The sequence below is a fragment of the Neofelis nebulosa genome, chromosome 4 (assembly GCF_028018385.1).
Source record: "Neofelis nebulosa isolate mNeoNeb1 chromosome 4, mNeoNeb1.pri, whole genome shotgun sequence".
NCBI lineage: Eukaryota > Metazoa > Chordata > Mammalia > Carnivora > Felidae > Neofelis > Neofelis nebulosa.
The window spans coordinates 88,059,715-88,074,516 of NC_080785.1; the positions used below are offsets into that span (position 1 = coordinate 88,059,715).

General features: G+C 39.0%; 2 protein-coding genes across 3 annotated transcripts in view; one reads left to right on the forward strand and one right to left on the reverse strand.

The window, feature by feature from the left end:
* GSAP (gamma-secretase activating protein) overlaps positions 1 to 14,802 on the forward strand; it is a 259,405-nt gene that overhangs the window by 226,714 nt on the left and 17,889 nt on the right. The gene's annotated exons all lie outside the window — the stretch shown is intronic.
* Positions 1 to 14,802, reverse strand: part of CCDC146 (coiled-coil domain containing 146) — a 115,576-nt gene that overhangs the window by 17,223 nt on the left and 83,551 nt on the right. For both annotated transcript variants that reach the window (XM_058725303.1, XM_058725302.1), the window contains exons 5-11: positions 14,136 to 14,193; positions 11,812 to 11,988; positions 9,860 to 9,933; positions 8,705 to 8,932; positions 7,668 to 7,854; positions 975 to 1,070; positions 193 to 363 (exon numbers count right to left, since the gene is read on the reverse strand). In XM_058725303.1, the coding sequence (XP_058581286.1) occupies positions 193 to 363; positions 975 to 1,070; positions 7,668 to 7,854; positions 8,705 to 8,932; positions 9,860 to 9,933; positions 11,812 to 11,988; positions 14,136 to 14,193 (991 nt within the window). The remainder of the gene's footprint in view (positions 1 to 192; positions 364 to 974; positions 1,071 to 7,667; positions 7,855 to 8,704; positions 8,933 to 9,859; positions 9,934 to 11,811; positions 11,989 to 14,135; positions 14,194 to 14,802) is intronic.

Sequence of the window (14,802 nt, forward strand, 5' to 3'; positions counted from 1 at the left end):
TTTCCTCTAGATTGCTGACTACTGCTTATTAAATCCTGAAACTATTTTTCAGTACATGATTGAGTCTTGTTTGGGGAAACTGTATAGTCAAACTCAAGGAGACAATTACAGCTTTCTAATGAACAGTATGTGAAATTGAGGTTATCCTGAACTTGTATAGTAATTAATGGATGGTTACAAAAATGCAATTACCTGAGCTTTCAGGAAATCCTTGGATTTTTGCTCCTTCTCATCAATTTTGATTTGAGTCATACGGACAAGGTTGAAGGCAAGTTCTCGCATGTTTTCCTGCTCCTTTAAAAGCTTGTTTTCTTCTGCAAGTTGCTGTTCCACTAACTTGGACTCAGCTTCTGATAGGATTTTCTTTTGAAAAACACCATATATTATAACTGATTTGTTTGAAGAAACACACTAGGGCCAGTATCTTAACATTTTTTTAATTTCCTATGTAGAAGTTAGTCTGCTAGAACATAAAACAAAGTAACTCGACTGCTTTAGCTCCAAGTATTTTATCTTAGGAAAGAATGTGCAAGTATTAGCATTTTAATGTGATAGAAGTTTTTCTTAATCAGACTTTGTTTTCAAGTAACTTGAAGAAAAAGAAGAGACATAAAATCATGTTTTAAAATACTTTAACAGTAGCTTGAATAAACAAAATTTGAAAATTTAAAATTAGACATTGGTGAAATAAAACATTTATTGCTTATTTTTAATCCGATTATATAATCAGTAGCCCTTTTATTTTAAAATCTCATGCATTTGTATAATTTGGTTTGTTCAAACACATCCTTTTTCTCCTATTTAACGTGGGGTTCAAGTAGACCCTGAGATGAAGAAACAGACCCACATTAAATAGGATCATACTATATTTGATGACTCTCCTATTGATGAAGTTTTGTGGAGCACAGTTAAAAACACCACAACTTCGTATTAATCACCCTTAGATAGAAGCTTAGATAAGAGTCGATATTGACCTGTTGAGCCAAATTCCTCTTAGCCACTTCAACTTCCTTGTGGAGTTCTCTCCTTCTCTCAGATAATGTAGAATCATCTTTAGGGATAGCTTCCATCTGGAAATAAAAATGTAAAACCACTATTTACACAAGAAAGAAATCTTCAATGTCATGTAGTCAACTCCACTGTGTACCTTTTGCAAATGGTGGGCAAATTATTATGCTGAATATTCTTTATGAAGTCATGGTAAACTAAAATATGAAAACCTGCCAAAAATCTATAATTCACGAATTGCAAATATTTCTCCTTCATTTGGAAATAAATCTTGCTAATAATAGCTGCTAACAATTATAGAGCATTGATAATGTGTCAGGAGAGGTTCTAAGTGCTTATGTGTATGGTCATATTTAATCCTCACAATAAACCCTATGAGGTAGATAATATTATTCTCTCTAATTGTACAGATGAAGAGAAGGAGGAACAAAGACATTTAAGCAACTTGCCTCAGTGATACAGGTGCAAACCCAGGAGGATAGACTCAGAGTCCATGAATCTAACACTGTATTTTACTGCTTCACTAACTCATAACTCAGCACTTTGGAAACAGGCATGTTCAAGTGATATTTATCATACTTATAAAATATAAATGTTTATGAAATCTTATAGATTAAAAAAATTGGGAGCCATTTAGGGGCACCTGGGTGTCTCAGTCGGTTAAGTGTATGACTTTTGATTTTAGCTCAGGTCCCAATCTTGTGGTTTGTGGGATCGAGCCCCATGTTAGGCTCTGTGCTGACAGTGTGGAGCCTGCTTGGGATTTTCTCTCTCCCTCTCTTTCTGTTCCTCCCCTGCTCGTGCACATGCACTCTCTCTCTAAATAAATAAACCTAAAAGAAAATAGGAACCATTTATTAATCTAGTAAGAATACTTTGGCTACTCAATATGTAGTAATTTGATGAGTAGCTGGAAAAAAGTTCTTACCCAAAAGAAAAGCCTCTTACATTTTTTTGTTGATACCTGAAATTCCACCATTACATTTCTATTGTATTGGCTTGTGCTTTTGTCCTCTGCTAAAGAATTTCAGGAGAAAGTAACATTTCATTCTATCAGTTTTTGCTGCCTTTTAGGAATGATATTGTCAGATTCTTTATGATGGAGAAGAAAGCAGAGAGGAGGAGGGGGACACACAACAGCTTCTGGGGAAACACCATCCAAAGACAGGAAGGGTTATCTTCGGGTGCTGACAGCATACTTGAGTTAGAGCAGGTTTAGAGTCAGACTTTTATACCAAAAGCACATGACTCCAACTTGATAGTTTATTTCCTATATAACAGCTCACACTTCTAGGAACTAAGGTGGAATATTGGCTAAAATCTCTACCAAGAGGGAAAGATCATGCTGTTTAGTGATTTAACATTGTCTTTCTGAGATTTGTGTTGCTCTTTTAAAATAACTAAGTCTTTGGATGTCCCCAAATCCATGAACTTGTGTATCTTCAGTAGCACCTTCTGTACCCCCCAATGCCCAAGATTCCTGCTTCCATCTTACCATGGAGAGCTAGCTACTGAGGAGCACACCCTGGATTAGAAAGACGAGACATGGTCTTGTGAAATCCATATAACAATACACAGAATTTGTGATTTTGAGGAGCAGGTAAATGCTATATCAGGTCAGGAAAGGGACAGCTCAAAGTAGACTTGAATAATCAGGGAAGATTTTATGGACGAGTTAAGAAGTCAGATGGAAAGAGTTTGATTTCTCCTTCTGGAAAGTAGAGTTCTTTCTTTCAGAGGAAGGCCAGCAAGTGTCCCAGTTCCTGTGTACTTCTCTGCCACAGGTGCCCAGAAGCAGGCTACTCCAAATGCTTGGCTCCCAAGTGTAGATAAATCTGTGTATGAATGCTAGCTGGGATGAAGAAAGCTTACAAGGTCTTTTCAGAAGATATGATGAGGGCACACTCACTAGCTTCTCTTGTCAATTAAAGCCCCTAATGAACTTTCCTGGTTTCAGGTCTCAGACATTTAGGTTACAAATGTCTGAGTGTTTTGAATTACAAACAATACTGCAATGAATTGTATTTATTTTTGGATTCTGGCTAGCTGCTTCTCTGATACTTCTCTTAAGTCTCCATAAACCTAACCCTCAAGTTTGAGACAGGAATTAAGGATGCTTGGTTTGTGGGAGAAGTATCAAGGTGGGCCATTGGTAGCTTAGCCAATATCCACCCTCTTCTTTGACCTTACTAATAAAACCCCAGTTTTGTTCATAGCTGCAATGTATCCTGGATTCCTTAGACTCTTTTGTAGCTGGGGGTGACCAGGATATGCCAGTGAAATGTAAATGGAAGTCTGCTGGATGGGACCCCTGGGACAGTGATTGTTTTCCTGCTAAAAACACCACCTCAACCAAGCGAGCTGCCATATGCCTTTTATTCTCTGCCCTTCCCCATGTTTGTTTGATCTTATGCCTAAAGGTGGAATGGCTGTCTTTTGACCTTCAAAACAAAATATACACATTAAGGGTGACAGAAAAAAGAGCTAAGAGGATCTTGGGCCTACCTCTGGACTTTTTATTATGTGAATAAAACAGTCCCTTATTTAGTTAAGTCACTATAATTGAGTTTCTGTTACTTCTGGCAGCCAAATTGATTCTAGCTATATTCTAGTTATGTTCTAATACTGGGGTGACTTGAGATATTTACCACTACATTTGAGCCTCAGATTGCATATATCAGCAGGTTTTGTAAGCTTATTTATTTTAGTTCTATGTTTGGGTTTTTATAGAGTAGCATTTCACACTTAGAAAAAAAAGTGTGTTCATTGTAACCAAACAAAACAAAGTGTTTAAAGTAAGAAATTAAACACCTGCTCCCTACCTTTCCTTCAAATACTACTCCCCACAAGTCATGGTTAATAGTTTAGTGTCTGTTCTTCCAGACATTTTCAGTGCATGAACAAACATCAGTAACCTTCATAAAAGTTAAGAAGTTAGACATGATTCTGTTGCAGTAAACATCCCAATTATTTGATATCAAAAGAACCTCAGTTTCTTTAAAGCTTTGGTATTTTCCTAAAATATTTCAAACTTTCTTGAGGTTTGTGGCTTGAATTTCTGGAGTCTCTACAGTCAAAAGCAATAGGAGAATCAAACAACTCTCTCTAGGGGGAAAATGAAGTCTGAAGAGTAGCGGGAACTCTTCATACTTACCTTTTATCTCCTTCCTTTTTGGACTGTGTGCAAGGCTGAAATGTTCACTCAGTCTGGGAGTGACTATTTTCAAGTGCTGCCAGCCAGCGTAGGACTGTGGCCAGGCTAATTATAAGCCATGAGTTCAAAGAGGAACATAGTCTCTCATGGAAACAAACTGCACTAGGGCAAAACCAGATTTTTCTCAAAACCAATGAAGGAAGAAGATTTTATTTTATTTTTTAATGTTTATTTTTAAGAGAGAAAGAGAGAGAGACCAAGTGAGAGCAACAGAGGGGCAGAGAGAGAGGAAGACACAGAATCCAAAGCATGCTCCAGGCTCTGAGCTGTCAGCACAGAGCCCAACGTGGGGCTCGAACTCATGGACGATGAGATTGTGTACCGAGCCAAGGTCGGACACTTAACCTACTGAGCCACCCAGGCGCCCCAAGAGGATTTTAAAATACGTTTTCGTCGGGGCGCCTGGGTGGCGCAGTCGGTTAAGCGTCCGACTTCAGCCAGGTCACGATCTCGCGGTCCGTGAGTTTGAGCCCCGCGTCAGGCTCTGGGCTGATGGCTCGGAGCCTGGAGCCTGTTTCGATTCTGTGTCTCCCTCTCTCTCTGCCCCTCCCCCGTTCATGCTCTGTCTCTCTCTGTCCCAAAAATAAATAAAAAACGTTGAAAAAAAAAAAAAAAAATAAAATAAAATAAAATAAAATACGTTTTCGTTTCTGTTCATTTTATATTCAGTGGGTGCTATTTTGTGAATTTAATAGCTAGAGGTGTCCTACTATAAAAAGCTTTTATTTATTAAAATCTGAACAATATGTGAGCATTCTATTGCAATCTCCCCTTTGGTCAAGGCCATTCCTTATATATATTTGTGTCCAGCCAGATTAACCTGTAGTGGCAAGCCTTATCATCAGAAATAGCTCCCAACTAGCTTTATTGTGCCTTACTCTTAAATATAAGGAGATAGCACAGGCTCTGTGTTTGCCCAAAGTTCCAACTTAACCATCATAATGTGCTAGGACCTGGGCTAAGATGGAATAGCTTGTAGTAGACCAATGCTCCTAACAAGAATAACTTGAAAAGTTGGATTAAAAAAATATGTTTGAAGGTGTAAGAGTTGCAAAGGCAAACAGAGTTAAAGTCTTCAAAGGTTCTACCTAGCACTGTCTGGAAAGTAGCAAATTATTACTTTATATGGACTCTAATTAAAATCAAGGATGAATGTTGTAATCTTTAGGCTAATGGGTGGGAAGGGAATGCAGAACTAACTAAAGCATATCTAAAATGGGGGAAATAGGACAATTGAAAGTAGAAGTAGAACAGCTCATTTTTTTTTTTTTGATTCATCCAAAAGAAAGATATATAGGAGGGAAAATGGAACATAAAAGAAATGGGACAAAGAGAAAGCAATAGTAATATGGTGGGCAAAAGCCCAAGTACTTACATGAAATGTTTTTGGACTGAATACAAGAACTAAAAGGTAAAAATTTTCAGACCAGATATTAAAAAGTATGTGCTGTATATAAAGGACACATCTAAGTAAGGACACAGAAAGAGTAAGAGTAAATGGATGGAAAAGGAAATAACAGGCAAAATCTAACCAAAAAAAGCTAGTATAACTTATAATGTCCTAATATCAAAGGCAAAAAGCATTTCTAAAGAGATTTCACAGTGATAAAAAGAATTAATCTACTTGCTAGAACTGTAATAAAAATATTAGAAGTATATGAGAAACAAAAAAATTAAACAATTTAAAAAAAGTATATGAGAAACATAAATAACTGTTCTCTTTGTTTTGCAAAAGTGTAAAAAGCATATTTTGCCCCACTGAGATAGGGGAAAGAAAAAAAAAGGTTTGTGAATGCCATTTGTAACACTCCTAACCCTAACCAGTTTTGTCCACACCTTGCTAAAGATTAGCGTTTCAGTCAGAATAAGTTAGGTTATGCTACAGAAATAAACAACCCCCGGGGCGCCTGGGTGGCGCAGTCGGTTAAGCGTCCGACTTCAGCCAGGTCACGATCTCGCGGTCCGTGAGTTCGAGCCCCGCGTCGGGCTCTGGGCTGATGGCTCGGAGCCTGGAGCCTGTTTCCGATTCTGTGTCTCCCTCTCTCTCTGCCCCTCCCCCGTTCATGCTCTGTCTCTCTCTGTCCCAAAAATAAATAAAAAATGTTAAAAAAAAGAAAAAAAAAAAAAAAAAAAAAGAAATAAACAACCCCCAACTATCATGGCTCCAAACCATGAAGTCTTATTTTTTGCTCTGACAAAGCCTATGGACAGTCAAGATGATTGTTCAAGACCACAATTTAAAAAAAAAAAATTTAATGTTTATTTTTGAGAGAGAGAGCATGAGCAGGGAAGGGGCAGAGAGAGAGAGAGAGAGTCACAGAACTCAAAGGAGGCTCCAGGCTCCGAGCTGCCAGCACAGAGCCCAACATGGGGCTCAAACCCACGAACTGCAAGATCATGACCTGAGCTGAAGTCAGACGCTTAACTGACTGAGCCACCCAGGCACCTGAGTCCAAGACCACTATTGGCTGAGCCTTTGGACTGCTTCCATTTTACAGCACCTATGTATCATCATGTACTTCCACAACTGCTGTAGGAGAGGAAAAAAGCTAGAGGGTCTCACACGGGCAATCAGATATTCTGGGCTGGAAGTGACATGTGTCCCTTCCATCCACAATCTATTGGCCAGAACTAGTCATGTGACTCTGTTCGACTGCAGGGAAGTATACACTTCCCACATGCCCAGAAGGAGAGGAGAATTAGGTATAGCTTAGGATCAGTAGTGTCTAGCAGAGTTGGAAACTGCTGTTTAAATTTCTGAGGTCATGAATCTCCTTATGGTCACAGAGCATGACAATACTGAAAAGAATGGGTATGGTTTTTATACACCCGGCTGCTTCACCTCAGAGACTGCTCTTTTTTCCACCAAAGGATGCATCCTGCTCAAGGACCTACTGCCTTTCAGAAGTGCTTGTTCAATTAGTAGAGGCTGCTGATGAAGGAGAGTGCAGAGGCAACAAGACCAAAAACCTTCACTTGGGAGCACAGAGATAGTGAGAAGATACCAGGTATCCTGAGCATCCTCTGACTGGAGTACGGCTAGTTGGAGGTGCAGGCTGACTGACAAACTTTGATCTAGTCCCTGACTATTGCAGTCTGCAGTGACACCACGCTGGATCTGACTCTTTCAACTGGTAAAGACAGTGGTCCACTTGGTCCTACTCTGTAGTGAAGCCTTGAGCTCTTCCAGACCTGGATGGCCTCACTGCTTCCCCTGGCCAAGCTGATGCCTGATTCAAGTAAGACACGTCTCTAACCTTGGGTTAGCAAAAAGAGATCGAAAAACGTTAAGACAGAGCCTCTATGATAGATCTGATGCAGTTTAAAATTAGCATTCTCTGTTTTCCATTTCTTTACTGGTAGCAAAAACAACTTCTTAAGATATCTTTACTTCAAAAAGATGGCACGGATCTTGAAAAATCAAAAAGTGGTGCACAGCACCCACCTCTAATAGAAGCCTTTGATGTAGCGCTTGAGTTTGAGTGAGTGCATCGCAGGACACTTTCAAGAGTAGCTCCATCTTTCTTAAATTTCGAAAATCTCGTTCTTTTTCTCTTTGCTTACGAGAAAGTTCATCATGGTAGTTCTGCTTGTCAATGAGACAGTTTCGTAAATTGAGATCCAAGATTCCTCTGTTCCAGGAAAAGAGAGAAAATGAAAGTGATTTGTCATCAACTGCCCTTCATGCTTCTCAAGACAGCATGCTCAGCATATTCATACAGAACTATCCTCGTATGAGAAACCAATGTTAAATCATGCTAAAAGCCACTTTATTTGTAAGTTGGTATCATTTAGAGTCCCAGGCTAATTAGAAAAAACCCAAATGGAGGGAACCCGGGTGGCATCCCACTAAGCGTCTGACTTCAACTCAGGTCATGATCTCATGGTTCGGGAGTTCGAGCCCCGACAGCTTTGGGCTCTGTGCCGAAAGCTCAGAGACTGGAGCCTGCTTCGGATTCTGTCTCCCTCTCTCTCTGCCCCTGCCCCGCTCACTCTCTCTCAAAAATAAATAAACATAAAAATATTTTTAAAAATAGCAGCTCAGCAGAGACAGAGGTTCCCAGTTTCCCTAAAATTTTATTTACAAATAGGAATTAACACCTTCCCAAGGAATTGCGTGGACCACAAAATTATTCCCATTAGGAAAAAGTCATGATTACCTGAGGAATACCATTCATATGTAGGAAAGATCCCACAACTATAGCATACTCCAGTGATATACTTTTCAGAGGCACATTTCAAAAACTTACAATAATATAAACATTGTGTCCTTGAGATTTGGTCACAAGAAATTGAGGAAAATGATGAGTAAACAATGGGGAAAAATACTGGGAAATACTTTATTTTTTAATAAAGGTAAAAATCTATTCAAAATTCTATAAACTATTTATTGAATCAACATAAATGTGTTTGAGATTATGTTTTGAATCCTTAAGTAGAAACTGAAGACAAGTTTAGATGACAGACACACATAAATGTAACCTTTCAGTCAGTGAAGTTGCTTCATTCTCTCTGGTCAATTCCAACAGCTTGACCAATTGGTTATATTCTCGTTCTTTTATTTCAAGTAAGGCTCGTTTGCCTTCAACTTCCTTTATTACATCCTCCTTCTCTTCCATTATGGTTTTAATTTTGGTTTCAACTTTCTTTAGGAAGTCATTTAGCTCTTCAAGTTCATATTCTAAGACAATTTTTTTCTTTTCCATTTCTCTGTGGAAACATACATACAGATACAGTTACATACATACATGCATATGTGTGTATACACACACACACACACACACACACACACACACACACACACACACGTTTGCCTTATTTCGAGCTCATGCTGTCTCTGCCTATTTTTACTACCTGAAGAGGCGATAGAAGAGCTAGTGGTGAACTCAGAAGTGGGATGAAGATCACAGATGAGCGGGACTTAGGGGTGTCTCCACTGAGTGCCAGTGAGGGCAGTGATTTGTCAGCCTCCTCACTTCCTCCTTGGCTCCCCACTGAACCACCTTCTGGGATCTACCCTCTCCCTGACCAGCCTTCTTGAACTGACCTGAATCTCTCAACTTTGGTGGTCGTGACAAGGTGGCTTTTAGAACTGTTACTAATGCCTGCTTTCTTCTTTCTCCTTACCAGAGCAATCAAATGGTTTCTCCAGAATTTTTGTTTCTTCATTTATCTTTATTTTTTTGAGCTCCTCTAAACCTTAAGAACTTCCTCCATGATTTCTGCCTCCAAAATTGCTCTGAATGTTTGGGGGTGTTCCCCAGGTGATTAGATGACAAAGTAGAGTTACTGTCATCTGGGCTTTAGACTTCTGGCTGGCTGACACACCATAAAATTCTACACATTAAAATTCCAATAATTTATCTTTTGCACAGCTCTGTTAACATCTGTAGGGACACTCCATACAGATTCAATTTATCAATTGGAAAGAGACATAAATAAATGTTATGAATGTTAGTAATATGCTGCCTTACTTTCTTTTAATGAACTTGATACACACAACTGAGGCAAGGCTAAATGCAGATATTTCAAAGGTTGTAATAGTAATTTGATGTGTTCAATGGCTAATATTCTCGTTTTAGTGAGCATACACTAACTTAGGGCTGGGAGGGCTTAAAACATAATATTAAGTCATACACTTTTTTGCGTGTTGTTTTTTCTATCTCTTTTCCAATTTGTACAGGAACAGCTTGATGGTGGACCACTTCATCCTAGTAAAGAAAAGGAATGTTACACTATGTAATTTTAGACCAGAGTTAAATAGAAAAGAAGTACAATGTGTAGAATTCTTATCTTCCCCCTACTGTCTTGGGTGCTTTAATTATTTCATTTAATACTCACAGTGACCTTACAAGACATGGTTTGTAACCAGTTTAAAGAGGAGGTAGCTGAGTGTAACGAATACTGTCTGTTCCCTCTATGGATGTCCACCCATCTTTCCAGGTTTGCGGGGGTTGGCTCATGCCTGTTTTCCTCTCCATAGGATCGCCACTGGCTCAGCAGACCTGTCTTCTCAAGGGATAGGGAATGCAGGGAAGGGGGCAGCTCTCTGTGACCAATGACTAATTGATGTGGTGATACCACGGCCCATCCCCCCTGCCTCTGGGTGGAATTCATGGTCTAGAGATTCCCATAGGATCAGGTTGAGACCAGTATTTTCCTGAAAACACATTTTGGCCTAGTTTCTTCCCCCAACTTTCCTGACATTCCTATCAGATTCCCCTTAGAGACCTCCCTCAATGAGTATTTGTCTGAATACTAGAAACTCTGCTTCTAGGGAACCCTAAGACTTGTGCTAAGAAAGCTTAAATAATTTCCCCAAAGTCACGCAGCTAGGAAGTGGTAAGGCCGAGATCAAAAGCTAATTTTGGCTAGTACCACTTTTCACTATGCCCTGTGGATTCACAGAAGGTTCTATTTTAGCCTCAAGCCACTTATGTACAGGGCAGGCATTATGAAACAGCCCTTCCTGCCCAAGGATCACACTGGACTTTGGTGCCTGGGGTAATACATGCATGGAGGTTGAACACATCATGGCAGTGAAGTGAATTTATCCCGGGATCTCGCTCAGTCCAGGGGCAGGTCCAAATTTTGTAAGGCTAAGACTCTTATGATTTGTCAGGGGGCCTCTCTAAGATAAAGAGTAAAGAATTATAAATGCTAAATAGGTACAGGGCCTTGGAAGAGGTTCATACAAGTGAGGGGCCTGAAGCTTTAGCTTTGTTAGGCTCCTTGTAAATCTGTCTCTGCTGAGGTACTATGTTCCAGGTAGAAGCTGGGCACGTCGTGTTTGACTGCTCTAAGACCCTCGAGGAAAAAGTGGTCAAAGTGAATCATAATTGTCATTAAAGCCAATGAGTCTCAGATGTTGTTTCTAAACCAACTCTAGGGGTGTCTGGGTGTCTCAGTAGGTTAAGTGTCTCACTCGTGATTTTGACTCAGGTCATGATCTCACCATTCATGGGATCAAGCCCCACATTGGGCTTTGCACTGACAGCGCCAAGCCTGCTTGGGATTCTCTCTCCTTCCCTCTCTTTCTGCCCCTCCCCCACTCACGCATGTTCTCTCTCTCAAAAATAAATAAACTGTTAAAAAGGTAAAATAATTCTAGGTTATTTAAATTGTTTTGAGAGTTATATATTTTTCAAAATAAAATGAATTTTAATTATTTCCTAAAACATAAATGCATAAACAAAGTCTTAGTCACTTTCATGGGGAAGAGAAAGTAAAGTGAAATCACACAGATAAGGTAAAGTTATACAAATATATGCAAGAGGTTAGGACATTTGGTTGCTCTTCAAAGAAGTCACTGTGTTTGTGACATCCAATTCTAATGTAGAAGAAAATTCTTAGTGAGGTCTTTTCCCTGGGCCAGGGCTCCAAGTTGGAGAGATCCTGTCAAACACTCTTAAAATTTTTTGTGAATCCCCAGGGCCCAGGTTTAGTTTGATTAGATCAGTCACAATGCTGAATATTTCAGTTTGTGTGATTCTACCCCTCTTTGTCAAACCTGTGTAGTTAATCTTGATAACCATGCATTTTTATGTCCACAGAGGAACAATGTTTAAATATTTATGTAAGTAACACACCTTTAGGTTGACCTGATATTCCAACAGTTCTTCTAGTTCCTTCTGCTCCTTCAGTAATTGCTTTTGCTTAGATGCCAAATCTTCCCGTAAATTTTTGATTTCTAATTTCTTCTGCATTGTTTCCTTACGTAATTCTTCAGTGCTTTCTCTCAATATTCTCATCTTTTTCTCCATTTCCTTAAAAGTCAGGAAAATTATCAGGTTATATAGAGCCTGAGCAAGTATCTGTCTACCTAAAAATCAAATTAAAAATAATTTTACTCACCATTTTGATTATATTTGTTTTGAGTTTCACAAATGACTTCTAAAGTTAAATACAAAAATGACTTCTGACATCTTCAATCAAGGCATGACAGTTGTACTTCATGTATTAAACACTTTACATCAGATTCAAACTCTTTTTTTTTTTACTAGTGGCTCCTTTCTATCCTGTATTTTATTTTATTTATTTTTTTTAAGATTTTATTTTAATCTCTACACCCAACATGGGACTCAAACTCACAACCCCCAGATAAAAAGAGTCACATGCTCTTCCCAGCTGAGCTAGTCTGGTGCCCCTCTGTCCTATATTTTCAATGTGTCCTTTTTCTGAGTTAATTTTTATTTCATACCAAAAAAGCATGAGTGAAAATTTCCAGCCCATTTTCTAGTAGCTTTGTGATTGGACATCAGATGCAAACCATCTTTGACTATTGGGCTTCTGGTTCACCTGAATCCCACATGAGAATTAAAGACTGAGGAGTTCATATTTGGAAAACCCAACCCTTTGTGCTCCTTAATCCCCCTCTTTGTAACCCATTCATATTCTCCCCAAAGGCCCTCCACTCCAGACTCAACACATCTTTGTTCCCTTGCCTGATTATTTGGGGAGTGTTTGACTTATGGGAGAGAAGCCTTGTACTCAGAAAATCTACACATTATTAATGACTGAGCGAATGGATCCATTTAGCCTGCTCTGGGTTTTCTACATATCTCCACCCTCCAATGCTGATGAGAGCGGGTAAAATTGGTGATCCTATGGTCTGGAACTAAAATCCAAAATTCTTTTTCCCATAAAATCTGTGTGGTAAATGGTAGGTAGGTACTTATATAATAATGTATATTTTATATGCTATATATGTATATGTACATATCTATACTCATACACATACACACACATATAAAAAAGTAGTATTTTACTCTATGACAAACAGGTTTTTTTGCCTTGGAATGAAAACACCAACAGCATGCTTCTGAAATATAACCATTCAGAAGGGGGTAACAGTGCAGAATGTAGTGACATTTCTCTTTACTTTGTGTGATAGATCACAAAAAATGTGATCTCACAAAAATGGACTCCCAATTCCTCCTCTTCCTATAGATATTTGTCATTCTTCTCATTAAGAAGTAGAGCTCAGAGGAGCCTGGGTGGCTCAGTCATATAAGCATCCAACTTCAGCTCAGGTCATGATCTCATGGTTAGTGAGTTGGAGCCCTGCATCAGGCTGTGTGCTGACAGCTCAGGGCCCGGAGCCTGTTTAGGATTCTTCCTTTCTCTCTCTGTCTCTGGCTCTTACTGTCTTTCTCTCAAAAATAAATAAACATTAAAAAAAAAAAAAAAAAAAAAAAGTAGAGCCCGTTTCTCTATCCCTTGATTCTAGACTTAGCCATGTGACTTGCTTTGACCAATGACGGATTACAAAAGCAGAGGCTTGAAAGGTCTTATGCTTTGGGGGTCTGCCATCACTTGAGGCTGTTTTTTTTGAGGCCGGAAACCCTTCCACTACTATGTGACGACTGGTGACATGTGATCTTAGACCAGCTAGCCTGCCAACTGGCTGACAGATGAATGAAGCCATCTTGGACCACCCAGCCCCAGCTGAACCAGCTCAGACCAGGAAACCTCTGTGTAAAATAAGAAATGTTGGCTGTTTTAGGCCACTAAGTTTTGGGGCAGTTTGTTATGCAGGAATGGATAAGTGGTACATCTCCTTTATAAAAATGTCTTATAGTAAGCTTGAGATGTTCAAGAAGCTCTGAGGGTAATAACTATGCAAAAATAATGTTTTTAAGTGCTAACCACAGACACCCCCCCTTTTTTTTCTAAAAACAAAGCAGATATTGTCCAACTAAACACAGCCTATATTAGATGCCAAATAGCTAAGCCTGTAATAGGCATCACTATGTTTATTCCAGAAGTTATTCCTTTCAGCATTGTCCATAGTTAAGACTTTTGGATATTTCATATGTCTCAGGGTATGGTTGTTGTGATAAACATTAATATTTATCAAAAGGGATATTTGAATCCAGTTGTATTAACAAACTGTAGACCATCTAAGACTTACTCCTGGCTTAGGTATCTTCTCAAATTCCTTTATTATGAGGTTTTTTTCTTCTGTTAAGCTGTTAAAAAAAAAACAAATTTGACAAAGTACAAAAGAGTAAGCTATTTCTGCAGTAATAACTTTCTGTTTTCTCTTAGAACGCACTTCCTGTGTTTGTTTGCCAGGGAACCTGGTGTCCGTTCTTTACGATGGCTTCAGTGACTCCCGGTTAGGTGCTTCCTCCCCAGTCCTCCCACAACACTCACTGCGTATACCAACCCATTAGAACAGTTATCTTATCGCATTATAGCTACTTGGTAGCAGGCCCTTCCCCACTAGACTCTGACTCCTTCCAGGCAGGCTCTGGGTCTTTTCTTTTTTTTTTTTTTTTATACTACTTGCAATGAACCAATGCCGGCCTGGATTACTGCAATAACTTCCACAAGCTCCATCAAATAAGCAGATCTCATGAGCCAGTAGATCTGGGAAGTTGGAGCAAAACATGCACACCAGCTTTTATTTTTAGGAATTTTTATTTGCAATAATGTAAATTAAGGTTAGTATAATAAGTACGTGCCACATGGAATTTAATGTAGGTTAGCTAGGACACAAGTTGAAGTTGAACTTTCAGAGTTTTGAATACTTAGGCCTTTGCTGTCAATACACATTGACAATATTTAACTTTCAA